Genomic DNA, 24,074 nt, shown 5'->3' with positions numbered 1-24,074 from the left:
CCCTAAGGTGCTGTCCGCCTTGAGGCTAGACTAATTCTCAACGAGACAAAAGGTAAAGCCCGACTCCAACGCACAGAGACGTGTTTTGCTCAGCGTTCGAATCACTCTCCCACCTCCCCACTAGACTGGGGTCTGCGGGCGGTCCGCGGCTCGCAAAGAGCTCAGCGCCGCGCTGATTCCGAAGGCTACTCAGCTCCTCCTCTCGAGCCGCGAACCGCTCACCACAGCGGCGCCCGCGCTCGCGCCCGCACGGCGGCAGCGCCGCGTAGGAACGCGCGTATCGACGGAGCACAACGGCACCGTTCCTCGCTCAGCGCCGAGCTCAGCTCGCCGGGCCCCGTCGACGCGCGCCCCGTTCGCAGCACGGCGCGCTCGCTCTTCTGGCGGCCGGCAGTCAGGCAGCGGCACGGTCACGCTCGGGCCCTGCGAGTGCCGGCGGCGCGCCGTGTGACGGAGCGCCGTGTGACGCCGCGCCCGCGCCGCCGGCGGAGCTGCGCGCAGAGGCGTGCGCGGGGCGCGGCGGGGACTATGATGCCTGGGGAGACACAGCCGCCGCCAGCGGGGAGCGCTGCCGCCGTGCCCTGCAAGAACTGCGCCGCTCTCCAGCAGGTAGCGATGGCCGCGTCGTGCCGGAGCGCCCGGGCGGGGTTTTTTGAGCGGTTTGAGCAGGCCGGGCCGTGGGGGGGTGAGGAACGCCGCGGTGCGACGTGAGCTCGGGAGGTGAATGTGATGTGGGTGTGGAGAGGGGGCACAGCCGAGCTTTGCATGGGCGGTGTGCGGGGCGTGTGCGGTAGGAAAGCGTCTCCTGCTGCTGCAGTTAAACTGCGGTTTGGCTAGAGACGTCCGGTGAGTTTGTGGCGTTCTTCTGAGGTTGCCTCGATGCACTGGGAGAGAGATATTTGGCTGTGCAGGAACGCTGCGCGGTGTAACGCTTGGAACGAGCTTTGTTTCCCCTCTGCACGGAGCTCGTAGGGTGGGAAAGCTCAGCAGGAGCACCCAGAGCTGACGTGAATCGTATGTACGTGGATGTCTGGAGCCTGAAAAGAGCTGGGCAGTGTTTGTTCAAAATGTCCTTCCTAAGTTTAATTTGATTCTGAGAGAGAAGTGGTGATGGATGTTTTCTTTATCTGTTAAGTACAGTACGTATTACACTGTACTGGCAAAGCTTGAAGAACTTTGTTCCTCTCCTTACTGTACGTATTTTCATGTGGAATCTGCATTCTTAATACGTATTTGTATGCGTACCTTAACGTTAATATTTCTTTAGTAAACAAGGAAGCTGCTTTATAAGAGAAAATTTTAAAAAGGCAGATTATTTTACAATGTAAAACATTCCTAGTCAGATTAGGAGCCGTTTACAGTGCGTGGTACCGTTCTGGATTGAAACATGTTTACCAGCTTGGTACTCTTCCTTACAGAATATAAATGAATATGTAGCTGCATTGGTTGCACTGAAGCAAAAAATGATTCATGGCGAGTAAGTACAATTGCACAAGTGTGCATTCTGTGTATACATATTTGCTACTCTTAACTAATTAATAAGCCAGATACGAGCTGTGGGATGTAGATGCTCATTTAACATCTACACAAAAGTAAAGTCTCAAAGTAGAAGAAACTTCTTCAATAGTAAATCTTAAATCTAGATTTAAAGGTTTCTTTGTACCCTAAAATGTCTTTGTATAAAAATAAAAACAGGGATGTTTTGTGTCGTTCTGTAGCTTTTTTATTATTCTGAATGGGTAGCTAGCAGAAGAAGCTCTTTGAAGGGATTTACTTCTTATAGATTGCTAAACATGTGTGAGAACAGAAAGCTGAACGCAGTTGTGTAAAAATCTTTCCAGGAAAACTTCATGCTAGCATTAAGATGTGAAATGCTGCTGGAATTAAATACCAGAATATGCAGCAATTCTATAAAACGGTTAGAAGAGTAACATTCCAAAATGCTTCTTATAGTTTGCTTTCTCTTCTGGGACGGTTTCCACTTTTCAACATCCATCAACATAAAATTCTATGAAAGAAAGTACTGTGGTATGTTTTGTGATGCTCCATACCATGGCCAGATATACTTGCTACATCTCCTAATTACAATGATTTGTTTCTTATGTGTGGTTCTCCAGATACATGTCAATCAGGCTTTAGCTAATCTAAATTTAGCTAATCTTCTGTTTCCAGAAGACATTTAAGAGAAGCCCTCGCTGCTTTACTTTGAGACCCTTTTCTTCTAAACTCCTTTACTCTCTGAGCTTCCATAGAGCACATTTCCTATGTCCAGACTTTGTGTGTGTGTGTCCTCCTTCTTCTCACCTCTGCACTCATTTCCTCTGTGAATTACGTCTGCTCTATCTACTTGCAACTCAACCCCTTTATTTTTTGACTTGATGAATCTTTACCTGCTGCAGGAGAAAGTAATGGAGGCCACTCTGGAGTAACTGCACTGTACCTTCTCACTCTTGCCCTTTCCTCTCTCCATTCATAAGAACTGTTAAATTTGAAGAAAGGAAAAAATAGCTCTTGTTGATGCTGTCCCTTGGCTCACTGGTCAGAGCAGCCTTTACATGCTTAAGGTTCTAGGATAATAATATAAAGATTAAAGTCATAGAGTCCTTTGGACTATTTTTCTTTCATTTGTGTGTTCTTTCCTTGGAAGATATTAAGTTTAGAAACTAGGGCTTAACTTTGTCATAAACACATAGATATACACGTATTACTTACCCAAATGCTTTGTTTTCTATTTTTTTTTTATAAAAGCTGCAAATAGTTATAAGTACATTCATGTAGCTATTAGTTTAGTTGTATTTTCTTTTCATTTTGTGAAAGTCTGATTTGAGATTTGAATGGCTTAATGAAACAAAAGAGTAATATTGACTTCTATCAGAAAATGGAAACTAATCATCTATTTTCTGCATTTATCTATGAAGCAAAAAGGAAAAGTGTCTTAGGATGTATTGTTAAAATCTGTTTAGAAAATCAGTAGTGTAATTGGCTTTTATGAATAATATTTTTATCTTTTTCTTGCAGCCGTTTGCTGACGGAGTATCAACAGAAATGCACTGATATCCTTTGTGTTTCTATTAGTGCTCTCACAGAAGTAGTATATCAGCATTTCTCATAAGAGGGCCTGAGGCTTTTCATTTAAGGCTTGAGTTAAGGGAGCATGCCTTTCTGTAGTAAATAACAGACTGGTTGGACTTAAAAAATAAATAGAGCTTCACAACTAAACATCTGTCTGTGTCTAATATACACTTTAACAGGAACTACTTTTTTTTTTCAAAGAAAAGCTCTGCTTGTTCACTTCAAACACATATCTCAGTTAAACTTGCAAAATAAAGTGTTTGCTTGTTGGTTGGAAGTCACTAGATTTTTTCTGCAAGTGGTGTTTGGACTGAAATATACTTCAGAAAGTAGAATAAACTATCTTAAATGTTTACCTTAACAAGAGATTACAGCTTCAATTTGCTGAAAGGTAAGTTTGATCTGATTGACTAGTTTTAAAAGTACCTGTATCTTTTTGGAATTTTTTATAATTTAAATTACATTTCCTGTTGCAGGGAGATCTCTGCTCTACGTTGTCAAGTGGAACAGATGCTGCAGAAAATCCTGCCTTTGGAAAAGGATCAGAAAGAGTTGGGCTCCTTGAAAGCAGAGTTGGAAGAGAAAAAGGTGTGCTTTAAGGTTTAAACAACTTGCACTTAGTCTGTTGAAAGAAGCAAACATTTAATATTTATCTTAGTGATTTGAGTTATATTGAGCCCAGTTATTGCCAGATTGCTGGGACAAGCAGCGCTGGTTTTAGGTGAAATCAAATAAATGACAGCAAGTTTCAGATAGGAACTACCTGAACTCTTGCTCTGTGATTTTTTTTTTTATCATATTATTTGGTTATTATTATTTAGGAAAGGAGGAGTTATATTCAAATTCCTTTGCTGTTCTGTTCTAGTTTGGATTACTAGATTACTGAATTCTTCCTTACCTGTACTATTAAAAAGGTGCAAAGAGAGTCTGTCTGAACTAATTAGTATTTTGTTTCTTTTACAGTTTTGAATATATGCTTCTACATTATTAGCTACTAGGATTTATTCCTAATTTCTCTCCTGCCTCTTACCTAATTCTTCTGCAGAAGAAAATTTGACTGTTCAAATCTTCAAAGTACACTTATTTACTAAAGAATCATAGAATCACTCGGGTTGGAAAAGACCTTAAAGATCACCGAGTCCAACCACAACCTAACCATACTACCCTACTGTAGCTTCATCATAAAAGGCCACCTAGTTTGTCAGGCATGACTTGCCCTTGGCGAAGCTATATTGATTACCACCAAACACCTCATCTTTATTTTCCACTTGTCTTAGTAGAGCCCTTCAGGAGGATTTGCCCCATGATCTTGCCAGGCACAGAGGTGAAGCTGACTGGCCTGTAGTTCCCTGGATCTTCTTTTTTTCCCCCTCTTGAAAACAGGGGCTCTGTTTCCCCTGCTCCAATCAGTGGGAACTTCACCAGACTGCCATGACCTTTCAAATATGATGGATAGTAGCTTGGCAACTTCATCTGCCAGTTCCCTCCGAATCCACAGATGGATCTCATTTAGTCCCATAGTTGCATAGTGCACCTTCAGATTCTTCATATGGTCTCAAACCTGATCGTCACTTACAGCAGGCAGGTCTTCCTTCTCCAAGTTCTTACCTTTGTTTTCTGCAACTTGGACTGTGTAAATAAAGCCCTTGTCAGTGAAGACTGAAGCAAAGAAGTCAAGTCATTGAGCACCTCAGCTTTCTCTGTATCTCTCATGATCAGGTCTCCAGTTTCCTTCCAGCGAGGGCTCACATCCTTTCTGACCTTCTTTTTACCACTGATATACCTGTAGAATTTCTTCCTGTTCTCCTTTATGTTCCTAGCTCAATTTAATTATATCTGGATTTTAGCTTTCCTAACTGTATGGGAACTGCTGAGTCACAGCCTGAACCTCTGATTAGTCACCTGAGGCGAGCAATGAGTCAGTCCTGGGAGCACAGGTGAAAGCAATTCACCTGTGCTGCAGGAAGGGGTGGAGCCTGGCTCCAGCTCTCCTGCACCCATTTAAGAGCTGACTACCAGTGGGGAAGGATCTCGCTCTCTCCGGAAGATCCACTCCACTGGAGTTTCCTGAACGAGCCCCCGGCACGGGTAAGCATCCTATTTATTCTCTTTGTCTCGCTGTGCCTAACTCTCTTATTTCATTATTATAACATCTTAATATTATTAAATTATATAATATTCCTTTATATAATTTTCATTGATTATACACTAACCTGATCCTGACTGCTGGGACAAATTCTTTGTAGTCCTCCTATTTAATCTGTTCCTGCTTCCACTCCCTGTGGACTTTCTTTTTGAGCTTAATAAAGTCCAGAAGTTCCTTGTTGATCCACAGAGGCCTCCTGGTATTTTTTCCTGCCTTCCTTTTTCTCAGGATGTGCTGCTTCTGGGCTTGAAGGACATGGTCCTTAAATATTGACCGGCTTTCTTGGGTCCCTCTTCCTTCTAGGGCTTTCTCCCATGTCACCCTGCCATGCAGTTCCCTCAAGAGTTCAAAGTCTGTTTTCCTGAAGTCCAGAGTAGTAAGGTTGCTGTACACCTTCTTTGATGCCCTAAGAATTTTGAACTCCACTATTTTGTGGTCACTGCAACCAAGCCTGCCCTTGTGCTTTGTGTTACTCCCCAGCCTCTCCGTGTTGGTGAAGACGAGGTCCAGTATAGCACCTTTTCTTGTGTATTACTGTACTACTTGGAAAAGAAAGTTATCACCAATGCGTTCCAGGAACCTCTATGATTTCTGGTGCCCTATTGTGTTATTCTTCCAACAGACATCTGGGTGTTGAAATTCCCTATGAGGACCATGTTTTGTGAATGTGAAGCTGCTCTTATCTGCTTATAGAGGGCTTTATCCACTTGGTCTTCCCAATCAGGCAGTCTGATACCCCCGGTATGATGCCTCCTTCCCCTGCCTCCCCTTTAACCCAAAGCTATAAGCTCTCTGTCAGCTCCTCATCCATCCCCTGATGGAACTTCATGGACTCCAGGTGGTCACTGATGTAGAGGACATCGCTCTCTCCTCTTCTTCCCTGTCTGTCTTTCCTAAAGGGTTTATAGACGTTTATTTCTACATTCCTGTCATGAGTCATTCCACTACATCTCAGTGATGCTAAAGACATCACAGCCCTGTAGGCATGCACGTGCCTGCATCTCCTCCAGCTTATTTCCCGTGCTCAAGTGCCTGTGCACCATAGCTGATATTCTGATTGCTTTTCCTGAGTGAATGCCAGGTTATGTGTATGCTGTATATTAGCTTTGCTCTCAGCTGCTGATTTGAGTTCCTATCCAGATAGGTCTTGGAAATGTATACTCAGAAGATAAATTCTTTTTTGTTATAACTTTTGCTTTTTAAGTGCAAGAGAGACCTTTCAATGTGCTTCTTTTCTTATTGAATATACTTTTTTGTCTATGAAATGGTTCTCACTAGAATTGCTAAAATGCCTGCTATGTTTTTACTTTTTTTTCTCCTCACATCCCTACCCTCCCCACACTCAGGAAAGACATATTTTAATTGCATTTTTTTTTTTTTCCACAGAGTTCTCTCAAGATTTATCAGGAGAGCCAACTGGAATGTGTTAGACTCAAAGAAGAAATAGTTAGAAGTGATGCTGTGTGAGTGATATTTTTGGGTTTTTTTCCACTTTTTTTCTGCTCATTCTTCCAGAACTTGATGTTGTACCTTACCTAGTTACACTTTTTGTTTTGCTAATGTGTTATTGCTTGTAGTTTTGTAGAGCAGGGAGCTGATGGGAGAGTTGTCCTAAACTGTGTAGCAAACTCTCTAAAAAGTAATATTAGATTACTTAGTATTCTGTTTTGAAGTGGTTTCTGGTGGTTGTTTAGTGAAGGATTTTAAGATCAAGTGAAGATGAAGTTGGGGAAGAAAGTCTCTAATTTCTCTGCTTTGAGTGGTTCTTTTTCTCGTTGTTTTTTCCTTATTGCCTTCCATTTTCCTTGTGTTGATAAGTATCTGGGCCCAATGCATAAATAATACTATCAGTGTAATTTGCTTTTATAAACACTTATTGTAATGTTGAATTTTAAGGAAGCAATTGAGCAGACACTGAACTGAATATTATGGTTGGAAATGAACAAAAAGGATATGGCCCCAAAAAACAGAGAAGCCATTTTTGCTTACATAGTACACGACACTGTGAAACAGTGCCTTGGTAATTCTCATAATTTGTTCTTAAAGTAACCAGTCACTCAAAGGGTTCCTTAGCTGGAGCTTTTGCATTTATCATCTTTGTGAAGAATTTGTCTTTCTTTTTAACTCTTATACTCCTAGCATTAAATCAGTTGTGACTGGGAAGTGTGAATTGTCAGTGTTGTATGGAAAACTTCTGATGATCTCAAAAGGAAATCAGCTTGTGTACAGCCTGATGTTGTGAATTTGTAGTTGTAATTTTCTTCCGTGCATCACTTTGCATTTATCAACACTAATGCTTACTGTCTAACTGTAAAAGACTGTTTTGCTTTTTTTCTTGCTAACTTTTATTTCTGATATATTCCAGCACGCATACCACTGGGACTTCACTGCTTACTCCCTTCTTCCTTGTAAACTGGTGTTAATATCAGATTTAGGGAAGACATTCTCCCTCTTTTTTTTTTCTCCTTTTTCTTTATTTTTTGATTGTTTTTTAGCACTAACGAGGCCGGCCATACCTGGAGCAGTGTCCTGTGCTCCCCAGTAATTACAGACACGAGCATGCTAGAGAGAGTTCCAGTGAATATCCACAGAGGCGATAAAGGAACTGGCAGTTTTTCTCCTATGAAATACTCTTGTACTTTTACATGCCTTGTGAAGCACATGGATAATCACAAGCAAAACATTACGCCATAGCAGACTAACACTGTTATCACTTGCTGTTTTCACTTCTGCCAGACTGCTCTTCTTTTGCATATAAGTACTTCGTCCTATAAGATTGAAGGAATTTGTAGCCTCCTATCTAAGCAGCAGAGAGTAGCAACACTGCTGACAATATCTCAAGAGAAAAGTGATTACTTTAATATGCTGGCATAAATACACATTTATGTCGTGTCCCCTATTTGTCTCTCCTATCTTCAGGAAGGGCAAGAAGGAGGACCCAGGGAAATACAGGCTTCTCACATCAATTGCTAGAAAGATAGTGGACCTACTACTCCTGGGATTCATTTCCAGGCATGTGAAGGATGAGAAGATCATTAGGATTAGTCACCATGGATTCACCAAGGGGAACAAGGAGACCACAAAATAAATTTTATGTCTCTCAGAGAGATATTAAAAGGATTGGGAACGCAGGAAGTGTTCTCTCTCCTCCAAATTGGAGCCTGGAACCCAGGAAGGAGACAGATGGATTGGATGAATGATTGGCTGCATGGATGGTGTCACGCTCGGGGTTTTGGGTTCTGTGATGTTGAATGTATCTTTGAGAGACCAGTCTGTTTATGTCAGATGAACTACAAGTGACCAGATGTGGCAAGAGTATTCTGGGCAGCATGCTGGCTGGACTTATTAGCAGAGCTTTGAACTAAATTTAGGAAGGGAAGGGTTTGTATTTTTGGGTGACAAAGAAGAGCCAGGGGACACTATCACTCTAGGAAGCTGCAGGGAAAAACCTCAGACTTGTTCCAAGTGAATGTGGGAAGGCTACTTTGAGAAATACTTTGAGAATGCAGCTGATAGCCCAGTTGAAATGCCCCTACACCAATGCATGCAGCATGGGAGACAAGTTGGAGGAGTTGGGTATCATGGTGCAGTTAGAAAACTATAATCTTGATGCTATAATGGAAACATAGTGGGATAAATGGCACAAGTGAAACACTGCAGTTGAGGACTACAAGCTTTTTAGATGAGATAGGCAGGGCAGGAGGGGCAGTGGTTTTGTTCCCTATATTAAGAAAGGGATGGATTGCAAAGTCTTGCTTCTGAGCAACAGAGAAGCTAAGAGCTTGTGGGTGAAAATTAAGGTATGGATCGATAAAGGATGTATGGTAGACAGGGTCTTCTACAGGCTACCTGATGAAGGAGAGTCTGTTGACCAGGACTTCTTGTTTCATCTACAAGAAGCAATGCACTTGCAGGTTCTCATCCTGATGGGGCATTTCAACCACCTAGATGTTTGCTGGGAAAGCAACACAGTTGGCTGTAGGCAATCCAGAAGACTCCTGGGGTGCACTGAAGAGAACTTGTATTTATTTATTTACTTATACTTTTTAAAAGTTTGTTTCTAGAGAGATGATAACATTGTCACTGATAAACTCACTTATGGTCTTCAATGGATCTGTTTTGGAGCTGGCTGTAACTACTTTTTTCTCAAGGAGGCTACCCCACCCTGCTTCCAAAACCTTACCAGCCAAGACCCCACACAGCATTGTGTGCACAGAAGTGCAGAGAACAGAAGCCAGTTTTCTTAGAATACTTTTTTTTTCTCAAAGCTTTAGCTGGATGTATATTTATATATATGGATTAGTGGACTGGCTCTCTTAAGTAAATTGTTGCTGTAACAAATAAATCTGTTGATCTGGGAATGTCAGCAGCATGTCGCTGATGTAAGCTTTCAAATTCAGGGACGCAGGCCTGAAGTCTTTGAAGTCATTTCTCTGAAATGTCTGGATTTATTTTCTGGTAATTTTTCATGTAACATAATTGTATACAAAAATTATATATGAATGCCTTCTTTTTAACAGGAGAAAGAAATTGGAAGCAAAAGTGAAAAAACTTGAAGGTAACTTTTTACACTGTGTTACCAGTGCTGTTGTCCTATTCCATCTTTTAATTCTCCCAATTACCCAAAGAGGTAATTGGAAAAGTTAAAGAAAAGCTCTCTCTGATTCTGAAGTTCCAGAGAGCAAGGGAAGTAAGTGTGATGCTTAGTCTCTGAATTACATCTGTCATTCTGCAGAATGTTTTCAGTAGGTTATTGTAGGCTCATGACCTAAACTAAGTTAGAAGGGAACTTGAAAACCTCGAATAGAGGCTGAACAGCCTGTCCAGGCAATCTGATCCACTACCTGACAGCCCTCATCATTAAGAATTTTTTTCTTATATTCAGTTAGAACCTCTTATTTCCTTCCACTGTGCACCACCTAACAGACTGGTTCCATTGTCTTGATATGTTGTAAGTATAGAAAAGCTGCTCTTAACTCCCTTCAAAACTTTTTCTTGTCAAGCTAACCAAGTCAAGTTCCTTGAAGTAGGATTCCTGGAGATGATAGGGCTTGTGTTCCAGCACACCAATAATCTTGACAGGATTAATCTAGTCATGTTTATATTCATATTTCAGTGTATAGTGGTCTTGGCACTTTTTTTTTAAATTTAAAATGTTCTGGCAATTTCACTGTTGCTTTTTATTGTTGTATTTTTTTAAAAGCACTTATCCCATGGCAGTCTTTCTCTTCCCCATATTCTCCCTTCATTATTTTTTTTTTTTGCTAGTGGAGAGTGGATATGCTTAAAGCATTCTGATACTTTTCCTGATGAACTGTCAGTTTGCAAGGCAAACATTTTCCTGTGGCATACATGAGTACAGTTTTTGAATTTCCATGTAAATTAAAACATTAAGTTTTGTTAGCTAGCCACTACAAACTGAATGACTTGTATCTTAATTTTAGAAACCCTCTAAATCCTGATGTAAAGTATAGTTACATTATGTTTATTTTGATTAATGTTTTAGCGTTCTGCTAGAAAGGCAGGATGTTTTTTAAACCCTTCAACCCCAAATGCAAATTCTGGCAGACCTAGAACAAAGTACTGTGAGGAAGTTTGCATTTTTTCCAGTTTGATTTGTCCTTTTTATGTTTGTTACATGTCCCACTCTCCATGCTTCAGCTTGGTATCTTTTGTCAATCCAGTTTTTTTGCTTTCCCTATAATTACTTTTGTTGGACTGCCATCTGAGCTGCCTTTCAATGTGCTTGCTTTTGATTTGCTGTGTTCTGTGACCTGATCTGATCAGAAGACAAGTTCCATCTGTCTCTGCTCTCTGTATATGAATCATTAAGTTGGTATTTCACCAAGCTCTCAAACATCTCTCTTCCTTGTGGATTTCCCCAGGAACCTCAAATTCAGTCCCCATTTACCTGCCATGCAACTGTTTATTTCTTTCCTTCTGCATTCTCTCAAGGTTTATGCTGGACACTGAGAGTTACAGCATTCTTATCTACATCTATCTGCATTGTCTGTGACGATGCTTATCTACATTTTTCTAATGCAATTGGCTATAGTGTTTTTACCCTTAAGCTAGAACCTCAGTTCTAAATTACTGAATGAAGCACATGAAAGGCACTGCACTTCATCCTTATTTTTTTTCCCTTTAATATTAGATGTGCAGACAAAACATACTCACATGCATGAATTGTACATTAAGTTTGAAGTATTAATGTGCTAAAATATAACTTGGGTAGGTTTTTATTTCACACTATCTACTTTTTCTCATAATGTGATTTGCAAATTGGTAACTAGTATAAACTAAATTAGTTACCTCTTCTCTTTTTATTTCTAACTTGAATTTTGATTCTGTTTTTTGAAGAGGCTGCAACAAAACATACACAAGACTTCAAACAACTGAAAATTGAAAAGAAAAAACTTGAAAAAGAGTTAAAGAAGGCACAGGTAAAACTTTCCTGTTTTGTAGATTAGACTTTGAGTTTTCTGGGGAAAAAAAATAAGGAAATTATTTGTAATACAGATACTGAAATAGTGTAATGACATTTGGGGATAATGATTGAATAAACAGTTTTAAGTGATTGTAAATTTTCAAACTGAAGTATGACATTTGAAGTGTAGATCTAGATTTGAATCTAATTTAGAGAAGATTGTCTGCGGATAGTATATTGCATGAATAATTAATATTTAATTTTTACAGGGAAAACTTGATGGTGTACCTAAAGAGAAGTGCAGAAAGGGTATGTACTCAGCTTTTATGATCTTCAGATTTGTGTGGTAATGTTTCATTTGAACACTTCCTTTTTTCCCCGCTTTTCAGCAGTTAAACATGCAGAGACCCAGAGTACAAATGAAGATCTTGCAGCAGATATAGATAAAGGTAAGATTTTTTTCAAGATCTTTGTGCAGACCAAATTATAATGAATATTATGTCTTACAGACATTTGATTATTTTCCTTCCTGAATTTACTTTTTTTTTTTTGAGAGAGAGAGAGAGAGCATTTGGAGTGCTTGAGATGGCACATTGGCAAGAGAATGACAGAATTGTTCTACAAGAGCAGATGTTGTTGATTGATAGAAATATGTTATATTGATGAGGGAATAATGTAATAGATGACAACTATCTTCAGTTTTGCAATAAGGAAGATACTTGATTTGTTAAAATGACTACATCTACTCCACATGTAGTGTGTGGCAGATTGATTTGCAATTATAAAACAAAGCAAACAGTAAGAAAAATAGAAACAATTCTGTTATTTTTGAAAATCAAGCTGATCATAAAGGAAGTATGCTTAGCAAAAGAGACAAGATAGGAGTGCAGTCTGTAATCATGTGAGGCTCTCTTAATTAAAGCAGAAATCCACAATAAACAGTTGTCTTATCCAACTGATATGTTTTGTGTTTTTTTCTAATAATCTAAAATATTTCCTACAAATTATCCAAACCTAACTTCAAAATGAAGCTAACGCATTCAAAACTTCCTCTAAAGTACTGAGGATAGAAGAAGCTTAACTTGAAGCTGCTGTATTTTTTCACTTCTAAAAATTCTAGCATTGATTTTTTTTATTGTCTAGAATATTTTGAAGGCAATTTTCAGGCAAAAGAAGTAGTTCTATTTTCTATTCCTTGTTTTGCAGTACTTGTATATGAAATTTGTTGGCAAAATTAAACTACTGTGAAAAAGACATTGTCAATGCTTATAGGTCTTGGTAGGTTTTTGTTGCCTCTTGGATTGAACTGAGTATCCAATCTCATCATTTAATTTTTAATTTAGTTTTCTCTTTCTTTAAGGTAAAGTACCACGTTTTCTTAATCTTTTTGTATATTTTGTTATAGGCATGTCTGTTTTGTGTAAGAACAGAAAGTTCTTGGTTCTCCAAGCAATTTTTCATTACTTTACAAAAATATTTCCTTTAACAGAAAAAATAAAATTCTTGTTGGAAGAACTCTGGATGTGCATTGACAGTGCAAAAGAGAAAGGAGAGAAGCAGGAAAATGATCCCATCTTGGGTGAGATGGCATACAAAGTCTTGAAATTCTCTTGAAGCTGTTTCTTTTTTTTACTAAAAAAAAAATGTTTGCACCTTTTTTATTCAGTTTCTGCTCAGGACAAGGCATGCCCTGGGAAAAGAAGGCTGTTTGTTACAAAAGGTAGGTTCTAGTAAATGTGAATGTTAACATGCAAGTGTATTGATTTTAACCATACTGGAACATCATCAGATTGGGTACTATTTGTGTAACTATTTTTGAATGGACTTAAATACTTTACTTTGAGATTGCTTGATCAAGTAAGTGTGTGATTAGAATACTTGAAAATCATTGCAAATTTTGATTTGAACATTTTACCCAAGTGGGCTAAAATGTTGAAAATACTACAAATTAGGTTCTAGTTTCATGGGGAGCACTGGATTTTTGAGATTGTTGGGTTTTATGGCTTTATCGGAGATCAGTGTTTCTCTTTGTGGAATTTAAATTGGATAAAACCAGGCCATCTTTCCATTGTTAAAACTATTTACTGCTATTATAATTAATATTTGAGTTCTTTGTCATTACTGTTTAGGCTTTCCTAGGGCAATATCTTTTATCCGCATACATAAAAAATGGATTACTTTGTAGTAATAAAGCATGTGGTTTGAAAAGGAGCAAAACGAAAACATAATCAAGAGAACCACAGAGAGCATTTATGTATTCTTGCTGCTAGAATAACTTTATAAACTGGTGTAATTGTCTTTATCTTGGAAGAGTTCTCACTCTCTTAGTATCTTGTTTGGTGTTACAAACTCCTTTTTGCATAGATATGTTTAAAAAAAAAAAACAAAACAAAACATAAAACTAACCACCTCACTTCTAGGAAGGTTTTCTTTAAGGGTTCAGCTTAAACAAAGTCACACTATTAAAGACAGAATCTTGTATACAAGTAGACTGAAGACTGAAATTTCAAGAATGAATGCTTTAAAAACATGCATATTAAATCATAAAGCTAGATGTATGGTTAGAACTCTGTAGCAGTATATAATTGACTTACACATTATGCTTTAAATATGGAAGTGCAGCTTCTGGCTCAAAGCTGGAAATTACTTTAAGCAGAAAGTTAGTGCTTGAATGGGAAATGTTACTGCATGCTTATCTTGCTTTTCTGGAACATCAGTTATAGGGCTAAAACTGGCGATAAATTGCTGGACTCTACGGACTTTCAGTGCAACCCAAGTGTAGCCATTTCTGGTAGGAGAACCTGGAGAAAATAGTCTTAATGATCAAAGTCATAAAGTATTTTTTTTGAGTGGGGCTTCTTTGTACATCCATATAGCCTGTTCATGAGAAAAGGCTATTGGTGAATAATGTGATCTCGTGAAAATGTGAGAACAACAACACATCAAAAATATTTCTGGAAGTCATCTTAAGTGTTTCTTTTTACTTGTCTGTGGGAATATCACTTGAAAAGATGATAATTCAGTCTTATTGTATTAACTGTATAAAGAAAAATGGGGAGGAAAAATGTCATAATTTCTTAACAATGTTTTTGTCTCGTAGAAACTGTGCAGACCAACCGAAAGAACGGGAAGCATGGTGGTAAAACATTGCCTTGGCATTCTTCAATAGAAAGTGCTGGAAAGCAAAATTCTGTAACAGCTCTGCAACAAGTGAATACTGAGCCTCTTGGAAGTGACTGTCTCAAGAACAGGATTACTGAAGATAATCTGCAAGGTTGTGAGGATGAAACTATAGATGAGATAGTGCAGAGAGATGGAATGCACAATAGTTCAGCCTTATCTGATCAGGAACAAAAAGGCCAAGGTGGAAATGTGATGGATATATTGAACTGGGTCAGGCCTCTCCCTGCTCTACTTTCTCCAGTACAGCTCTCACCAGTAGCTACACAGGTAAGTTTGAGGGTATGTCTGACAACTTGGCATTAATTTGATCATATAATTACAATAGAAATAACAAATTGATATTCTTGGGCTTTTGGGGTTGTCTACTCATATGCTGAAAAGATCTGAGTGTTTACATTTGTAAATATATTTTTTTCATTCTAGCATACTGCTTGTGGAAGGCTGCAAAAGGCAATTTTCTGAAGTATATTTAAGTGAAGTTAGCCATGTCTTACTCAAATGTTATTTTTCAGTAATCTTAGAATAGAATTAGGTAAGCAAAAAAGTATCAGTTTTCACAAAGATGCTTTCTGTTTACTATGAAGAATAATGATGTGGAAAGACACAATTCTGCTGGCCAGCCCAATCTCTCAAAGCCACTGCTTGCTAGGGCCATTGGTGTATTTGCTTAGAAAAATAGAGCTCTTAAAAATGAAAACTAATTTTGTATTTTTCATTAAAGGATATATTGTTCGGAGAACTCACAGGTTCTAGCGATGAAGAAATTGATTGCACTGCTTCTGCAGAGGAGTGTATCTTACAAGAAGACCAAGTTCAGCCTCAAAATTGTTGTAATGATTTCAAACTGAATGAGGAATGTAACAGATGGAACAAACCATGTGGGCATAGTCTTGATGCAGAAATTTCATATAACTTGAGTAGAACAGAAAAGGTTGTTCATATCAGCCCAGTGACGTTAATCAAAGAGGAGGGAAATACAAAGCAATGTGAAGTTGCTACTTCAGTTACAAATATGGAATCTAACAGAGACTGTTTGGAGGAGAATTCTGAGAATATGGAAGCTGTGAGGAGAGATCTAATGGAAGCAACAGCATGTGAATTAGAAGCCAAAGAAGAACGGAAAGAAGATATCAAGGAGATGCACAATGAAGAAAAGGCCTCTTCAATTCATTCTGTACTACACAGTTTCAACCTTCAGAATCAAGTAGAAAGATGTAGTGAGGTTGAGCAAACAGAGGAGAATGCAGTCTTTGTCAGAGCTGGTGGTTACAACAGTACGCGTGATAAGTATGGGGAGTTAATGAAAGCGGAGCATGAAAGAGAAATTCCCAAGGCAGTATCCATTCCCCAAAATGTTACTAATTTGCCTCCTGAACAGTACCATGTTGTACTTCAAAGAAAAGATTCTGAGGAGAAATCTGGTATGTTGATAGAGAGTGAAGTGGTTGAAAATGAATGCAAGGATGCGATAAAGATAAGTAATACAGCAATTAATGCTGAGGAAAATATCAAACAAGTGGTAAGTGGAGAGGAAGCAACAGCAATACAGACGCAGGGGCTCTGTGCAGAGCCTAACAATGAGAGGGAGCTCTCTGAAAATGTATTGTACAATTTCAGTAGCTCTAAATCTTCCTGTGAAGCAAAGTGTCCTGAAAACCTAATAATACAGTGTGATGGTGAGGGAATAGTTATGGAGATTGATGCATGCACTGAATCTGCTGAGATTTCTGTTCACTCTCAGTGCTCTGAAATAAGACGTGACAGTGAAAAGATACTGGAGGAACAATGCATACATGCAGTGAAGTGTGAAATAGTCAGAAAATGTGAACTGGAGACACCTGAGGGCTCTCAGTGTTACTTACCTGTATCTGCTGCTGAAGGAGTTGAACATTCACAGTATATGGATGATACAGACAAAAAAGCATGTGTGGTGGAAAGTGATTCACTGGCCTTTCCAGAAGATGATGGACAGCTCAAAATTCAAGACAAAAATATAATCAGACCCAAATCTGTTGAACCAACTATGAAATTGAACAAAGAAAGTGTTCTTGAAATAGCTGAATCATCAGAGCTATTCCATAGTGCAGAAAATGGAAAATTACTGTATGAGAAGGAAAGGGAAGGTTTGAAAGGTAAAAATCATCAGGGAGAAAGTTACAGTCATTTTTTCCAAGGGAAGTCAGATTTGGAAAGTATACCTGCAGTGCCGAAGATAGCATGCATTACTGATGCAGAAAGCAGCGTAGCTAAGTGTGAATCATTTGTGTTGGATTTTACAGAAAGAAATGGTGAAATGAAACAACCTGAAAATCTGTGTAGCACCATGGAATGTGAGTTGTCCAAAACTCAGAACTTTAGAGTGATCGAATCTCAAGAGGCTGAATTCAAAGTTAATCAAGAAGATTTTATAGGGGATAGTAGTAAACTGTTAAAAAAAGTGGATACCATCCAGTCTGTCTTAGTAGAAAATAATCTTACTTCTCAAACACAATTTGCAAAACCTCAGAACCAGTTCTTGATGACTACAAATGCTAAATGTGATGAAACAAAAGCAGAATTAAACAAGCAAAGCAAGGAATTGATGAGTGAAGCCTGTCCCAGTTCATTTACGGAGGAAATGAATGTTGTGAAGAAAAATAATGTTTCAGAGATCATACAACAGCCTTCTTCAGAAATGGATTTTAATAGTGACTTTGCTCTGTATTCTCAAATGGACTTAAAGACAGACTGTATAAATTCTAAAGAAACAGGTTCCCCTGTTCAAGTGAGAGATGGCTTGGAATCTACAGTGCCTAGTGGTCTAAATTCCAGTCTTCAGAAAGTTGTGAGAGTTGTTGAAACTGATTTCACAAAAAATTCTGATTTTTCCCCTACATGGAATAAGAAAGAAGATAAAAATTGCATTGCGAGTAGTGCATTTAATTCTTCTTTAGAAGGCTTTAAGAAAGGTGTTGAGGTCATGTCTAATGAAAAAGATAACATCTTTAAAGAACTGGACTCCTCCTCTGAGAAGTACATACCCAAAAATGAAGGGGAAGTTCCAGGTGAGAAGTTGCCAATAGATAAAGAACCTGAGACGTCTGTTAAATTACAAATCCTGCATGCAGACTCTCATAAAGAGAATACATTAACGTTCCAAAACGTTATTTGTCAAGAATCAGAATGCAAGACTTCTACTTGGGAAGCTAGAACAGATTCTTCTAGAACTTGTTCGATAGCAGCTGGGGAGGAAGGCAAAGGGTTGAATAGGTTTGAGGCATCTGATGAAAATAGTGTTGAAAGGTCTAAAAATGCTTTTGATGCTGCGGAGCAGAGTAATGAATCTATGGAGAAGGACTGTCCTCTACAAAAAGTCCAGTGTGTGAAATGTTCTGAATGTTTTCCCAAGCTCAGAAAGGAACTGAGAGCATCAGCAAGAGTTGTAGTGGATGCTCTGGAAACTGGTGCAATTGTTGATGCTAGTGATGACCAACTGTGTGAGCTTCATTCAACAATGCAATCAGGAAATACAGCGACAGGTAGTCATCTAAAACCAGATGCAGTAATGGGTATGGATATACATTGTGAAACAGGCTCTTCTCCAAATGTGGCAAGTGAGAAGTCAGGTGTGGTTGAGGAGGGTTATTCTAAAGACTATTCCACTTTGAAAAGAAGATGTACATTATTAGCCTCTGAAAATACTGATGATGCTAGTGAATTCAGGGTAGATAATAGCACAACTGGACGGATGAATGACTGTAGGGAAGATCTGTTAAAAACTGGGACATCCAAAGGAAGCCCTATGATGCTGAGTGCTTCAAAAAATAGATTACCACTATGCCAGATGTTAACCACATTCTCAGAAGCTTACAGAATAGCTGTAAAACACAGTACATTAAATACAAGAATGTTAGCACTTGGCAATGTCATAGAAGAAAATTATTCTGAGAAGTTTGAGTCAAATGTGCAACAAAGATTACCACACAGTGTTGATATGGACATTTCAATTTTTGAAGAATATAATCATAATCAAAATTGCTCTGCTTGCAACTCAGGAGAAAATAACGCTAATTTAATGTTAGATGGGTTACAGCCTTGTTGTTTTAGTGGTACAACGTGGAAGGACTTTCTGGATAGTGGTAGAAAAAACTTCTTTGTTAAGTATTTTGCAAATCCAGCCCTATCTGACATAGACTGTAATTCTCAAATGGTTTGTCAGGCTCATAAGCCACAAAAAATGGTGTTTGAGGACTCATGTATGCTGGAGTCAGAGTCTTGTGTGGATGTTGCTTTTAAAAAGACCAATAAATTGAATTGCAAAGGGCAAGAACAATCGGAAGTCTTGAGTGTTTCAACCAAGACAGCTGTCCAAGTAATGCATGGCACGCTATCAAAAAAACTGTTTCAAGGTAAAAGCAAAACAAATGCTCTTGAAGTTAAAGTAACTGAGCCAGTTCTTGCAAATGCTGACACTTCTACGCCAACAAAAAGTTTATCTGAGACTATAAATAAAATCAGGCAAGAGATGGGTCCTCCTCTGCCGCCCCTGCTACTGCCTTTGATTGCTACTCCTCCAAGAGCTACTACGTGTTCTATGGGCCCAGTAATGTCTTCTGCTGACCGATCCTCTTTGCTTTCTCCTCTTGATGAACTGATATCGCCTCTACATGAATCCCCTGTTCCTCCTCTGATGTCTCCCTTGACAGATACTCCAACAGTCAAATCTGCCCTTCTGTTTTCATCTCCATCACCTTCAGAAATGGCAGTAGGTAAAAGGATTCTCTCCTCACCTTTGCAGTTTTGTACTTCTATTCCAAAGCATGCGCTTCCTGTCCCAGGAAGACTTCCCCTGTGCGCAATGGATGGTGCTGCTACAGGTGCTCCTCAGGAGAACTCTGTGAAAATATTGGACACTATGTATCCAGAGCTATCTGCAAGGGCAAGGACTTTAAACATTCTAAAGGGCAATATTCAGCTTAACCTGTGTGCTCTTTCAGATAGCCAGATTTCTCCAGGACCTGTGGCTCAAATAGGCGGTTTCAAAACAATAGCATCTACATCAACTGCTTTTGTTAAAACTGGGAGCAATTTGAAATCTGATGGTAGCAAAGATCAGGACACAAATGTGAAAAATCAGCAATTGATTTCAAGCTCATCGAGTCGTCCTGAAAAAAGGACGTTACTGCCAGTACCTATGCCTAGAAGTGCAAAGAGGCTGAGGTTAGACAGTGAACCACCAAAGCTGGAGCCCACTGGTACTGCTGTTACCAGAAATGGTCAAAATACGGTCTCTGAAATAGAGGAGAATTTCGATGGCAAGAGCTGTGAGATCAGTGATTCAGCACACAGTTCCAGTTTAGAAACATCTTTGCCAGTAAAGAAAATCATTGATCCTGACTGCCAGAAAGTTGATTTGGCATTGAAGAAAATTGCTGAATCCTGCTTTGACTTGTTACCGGTAATTCAAAGTCATTTGGGCAATACCTCAAAGATTCCAATAATGAGAGATGAAGAGAAAGAAGTTGTCAATGAATTTGGTATAAAAAACAAGGTAAGTAGCATCATTTTAAGTTTTGTATTTTAATAATCTTATGCAAATGAAATAGTGAGTATGTAGTAGTTGAATTCTCAATTGTTCAGGCAACCTGTAGTGGCAGTGTAGTGCTGAAAGATAATCATACACTTGAACTTTTGTAAGTTTTTCACTGAGATTGTGGTAAGGTGATGGAACAGGCTGCCCAGAGAGCAGGGATGCCCCCTCCCTGGGGGTATTCAAAGCCAGTCTAGATGGGCTTGTAGGCAGCTGCTGTAGTGTTTGATCCTAGTAGTTTGCAGCCCTGCCTTGAGCAGGGGGGTTAGAAATAGGTATTTTTGAGGTTCAGCCCAAGTTGTTCTGTGAATCAACAAACGAAATAGAAGTTACTGTTCAGTGGTGTCCAAGATTCAAAACTATGTGTAGATGCTTTATGCACACATAAGAAAAGCAGAAGTATTTTATTTATACTGCATTATTTGTAGTGGTAACATAAGAGAAGTTTCCCTTCCTTTAAAGGTGAGGCTTGATTATTGTTTTTAGCTTTTTTTTTTCTTCAATGAAACAAGATAAACAGTGCTGTATATGATAGTGGCTTAGCCTTTTATTCTGTCTTTATCTTAATTCTGTATCAAGTTGCTCAAGTTAATTTTACTGGAAAAAGTTTTCATTTTTTGGTGTCTCAGAACTTGCTTGGTTTCAGAGTTGAAAAAATTCACTTTAATTGATGTCATTTTCATAGATGGTTTATAGTCTGCAGCAGGGCAATTTAACAGTTGATTTGTGATGGCATTTTGCCTTGTTCCAGTTCATAAAATGAAATCAGATCAGAATACTGATCTCTCACTTATCCTCAGAAGGTGTATACAGAGTTCTTGGGTCATCTTTATTAGGAATTGCTGTGTTTGTTAACTTTAAAGAAGTAAGATTGTGTCAACCTTCCTTCCAGGTCCAGCAAGTAGCAAGGTTGAGTATGTACTCCTAGTAAGCATATGCACAAAATACCTGCCTAACCTTATTCCCCTCTTAAGCTGACTACAGTGCAAGTCTGGTAGTGGAAGGAAATACTTAAATTTATCTATCTGTATGTACAAGGGCTGCTACAAAAATAATGCCTCCTGTTTTAGTATGTTGGCCACTGATGTCAGGGGCAGAAGTTTGTGGTAAGGCTGTAGAGGTTGATCCTTCCTGTCAATATTCTGTTAAATGTTGTTGCTCTGTGACAGATGGCAGCAGAGGGCACTCTGACAAAATGACATCTGATGTGGAAATGCATATGAAGCACAGATGTGTAATTGAATTCCTCCACGCAGAAAAATTGCACACGTTGACTTTCACCAATGCTTGCTGAACATTTATGGAGGCCAAGTAGTGGTGGATGGTGCCTTTCAGCAGTGGTGACAGCAATGTTCATCTCCACGAGAACAGCTCTTTACGAGGGCAGCATGCGGGTTCTTGTTCATTGCTGGTGAACATTCATATCTTATGGTAGTGACTATGATGAAAAAAATTGCATTTTGTTGTTGAGAATTTGCTCTATCAGAAAGTGTTACTATGCTCTTTGTATTTGTTGTAGTTTCCATGGAAATAAATAGAAGGCATTGCTTTCAAAGCAACCTACCTAGGTGCATGCACAACATGCACGCACAATATGGGTCCATTCAGTAGTTAGCTTTAGACATTTAGTCTGTCCAGTAGGTGGCTCATATTTCTCCCCTCTTGTCTCAGGCATCCTTAAACACATGGTCTCGTGCATATTGACTTATGGAATGACACAAATGAACGCATATTGCTGCAATAGCTAGAACAGACTTTTGACATTATCAGAATCTGACCCTCAGATTCACACATATTTGGACTTTTAGTTTCTCCAGAAGCCACCATTCAGGCTTTTGATGTCTGTAGGTTACCAGCCTAAACTCAAAGGCCCTCCAGCACTAGTTCCTGAGCTTCTCATTTCTGTTTCATACTTTCAGCCCTCTAAACATCTTTTAGTAAGTCTTGCACAATCCAAATTTTCTTCTATCCTGCTCATTTTGTATTTCATATCCCTGTAGACAGTTAGACCCCACTCTCTACCTCCCTCAAGGGAACATCAGGTGATCTGTGGAGAACCTTTGCTGTACTGAATAATCTGGTAAAACTTGCACCTGGACTATGGGCTGCTTGTCTTCCTGTGACAGCTCTAGGAGCAGCCAAGTTAAGGTGCTCCATTTGCTCTCATTAAGTTATTGGGGTTCTTTATTGCTCTCCTCACTTTTTGTTTATGGAAGATAGTTTTTAGTCACATAACTACACAATTCATTAATAAAGAATAGTCCTCTTCTGTGTCTCTTTAAAGGCATGTGCGTTCAGAAGAGTTTCTATTCACTTTTCTTCTTTCTTTTGAATCAGGCTCCCTCTGATTTAATTTTGTGCATTCTTTTATATATATATACATGCAAACTATACTCTTACAGGTAGTTCTCTTGTAATACTGTTATAATGCTATTAAACGTTCTCAAATATAGTACAGTCTAATAACTATTTTTTATGCCTTATAGCATTTAGCGGAGTCATTGCTGCATGTTATTCTCAATAAACTCAAGGCTCAGAAAATGGCCTCGACTTACAGTTTGAATCAGGCTCTTTGTCGAGTTTATACAGGAATTTGTCGACAGCTGGGAGATTTGGAAAGAGCCCGCCTCTTCTGCTATAGCTTACTGAAAGAAGGTATAGTGTGTCTTGGTGGTCTTGTATTTTTAATGATGTGATGTGTCTATGCTGTAGTGTTCCAGAATGATTGCCTGTGAAAGCAAATATTAAAAAAAAAAGTCCTTCTATGAAAGGGACGCTTTCCTTAGACCTTTCATCTACAGTATAGAGATACAGACCATTCTAGAAGAAATTTTTTTGGTTCCTCTACCTCTTTATCTCTGTATCTCAGCTTGGTGCTCTCACTGGTCAACTCATTTTTGAAATAAATACTCTGTGCTTTCATTTTTGCCCCGTCATCTCCGAAATGGTACTATGATGACAGGGAATTTTGTACTTTTTGCTTATTATTGTTTTTACCAAATAAGGACTGATACCTGAAACATTTTTTTTAATGAAACATGTTTTGGCTTAAAAGAGTGTCAGGAGTTGGACAACAACACCTAGATCAAAACCAGTGCATTTATGTAACACGTCCTCCATGTTTTGTGATTGTCTATTGTCCAAAGCCTTGCTTGCTTGAGAGGTTTTGATTGGTGTTTTTTGTTTTCCTCCATTTGTTTCCATTATCTTGAGTGATAAAGTAACAAAGGTAATTATACTTAAATAGCATCACTGCTAGCTGAAAACTCTGTAGTAGTTCTGGAAGGGCTTCACTTAACTTCAAAATACGTGACCATCTGGAGATCAAAAACAGTATATTGGTATCTGCATGCTAAATTCAGATTCAAAAAAATAACAACTGGGGTGCGCTGCAGGGCTAAATAGTACAACTATTCAAGCTTAAGGTATTTGCTTTGTTTTGAAATAAAGATTATGATTTTATTCTGTTCTTAAGTATCTTTCCTCTCCTTTTCTTTTTTGTAACTCTTGTTTTCTTACCTGCCTTTCTTTATATCAACATCAATCATCATCCTTCTATTTTTTCATTTTATTAGTCTTATTACTTTACTGTGTCAAAAATCATTTGTCATATACTTTTTCTTAGTCTAGCAATTGAGCCTTTTATTTTGCAGTATCTTGGTACTTTACCTTTTTGT

The 24,074-nt window shown here is 38.7% G+C and overlaps 1 protein-coding gene across 3 annotated transcripts in view; it reads left to right on the top strand.

Moving 5' to 3' along the window:
- The first annotated feature begins 475 nt into the window (after positions 1-475).
- ICE1 (interactor of little elongation complex ELL subunit 1) overlaps positions 476-24,074 on the top strand; it is a 34,211-nt gene continuing 10,612 nt past the window's right edge. Inside the window, exons 1-16 of one of the 3 annotated variants that reach the window (XR_016464894.1) lie at positions 476-609; positions 1,419-1,477; positions 3,019-3,054; positions 3,446-3,463; positions 3,549-3,660; positions 6,605-6,681; positions 9,739-9,776; positions 11,579-11,661; positions 11,915-11,954; positions 12,035-12,094; positions 13,135-13,224; positions 13,312-13,365; positions 14,746-15,095; positions 15,550-20,358; positions 21,567-21,828; positions 22,884-22,944. Coding sequence is in view for 2 of the 3 variants with exons in the window: in XM_090136809.1 (XP_089992935.1) it covers positions 529-609; positions 1,419-1,477; positions 3,019-3,054; positions 3,446-3,463; positions 3,549-3,660; positions 6,605-6,681; positions 9,739-9,776; positions 11,579-11,661; positions 11,915-11,954; positions 12,035-12,094; positions 13,135-13,224; positions 13,312-13,365; positions 14,746-15,095; positions 15,550-20,358; positions 22,884-23,052 (6,076 nt within the window). In the remaining variant the exon portion in view is untranslated. Of the gene's footprint in view, positions 610-1,418; positions 1,478-3,018; positions 3,055-3,445; positions 3,464-3,548; positions 3,661-6,604; positions 6,682-9,738; positions 9,777-11,578; positions 11,662-11,914; positions 11,955-12,034; positions 12,095-13,134; positions 13,225-13,311; positions 13,366-14,745; positions 15,096-15,549; positions 20,359-21,566; positions 21,829-22,883; positions 23,053-24,074 lie in introns of those variants that run through there. The other 2 variants (XM_090136810.1, XM_090136809.1) reach the window with 2 other exon arrangements.

This window comes from Phasianus colchicus, chromosome 3, assembly GCF_987193195.1.
Source record: "Phasianus colchicus chromosome 3, bPhaCol1.hap1.1, whole genome shotgun sequence".
In the NCBI taxonomy this organism is placed as follows: Eukaryota; Metazoa; Chordata; class Aves; order Galliformes; family Phasianidae; genus Phasianus; species Phasianus colchicus.
This window is presented reverse-complemented; position numbering and strand designations above follow the sequence as displayed.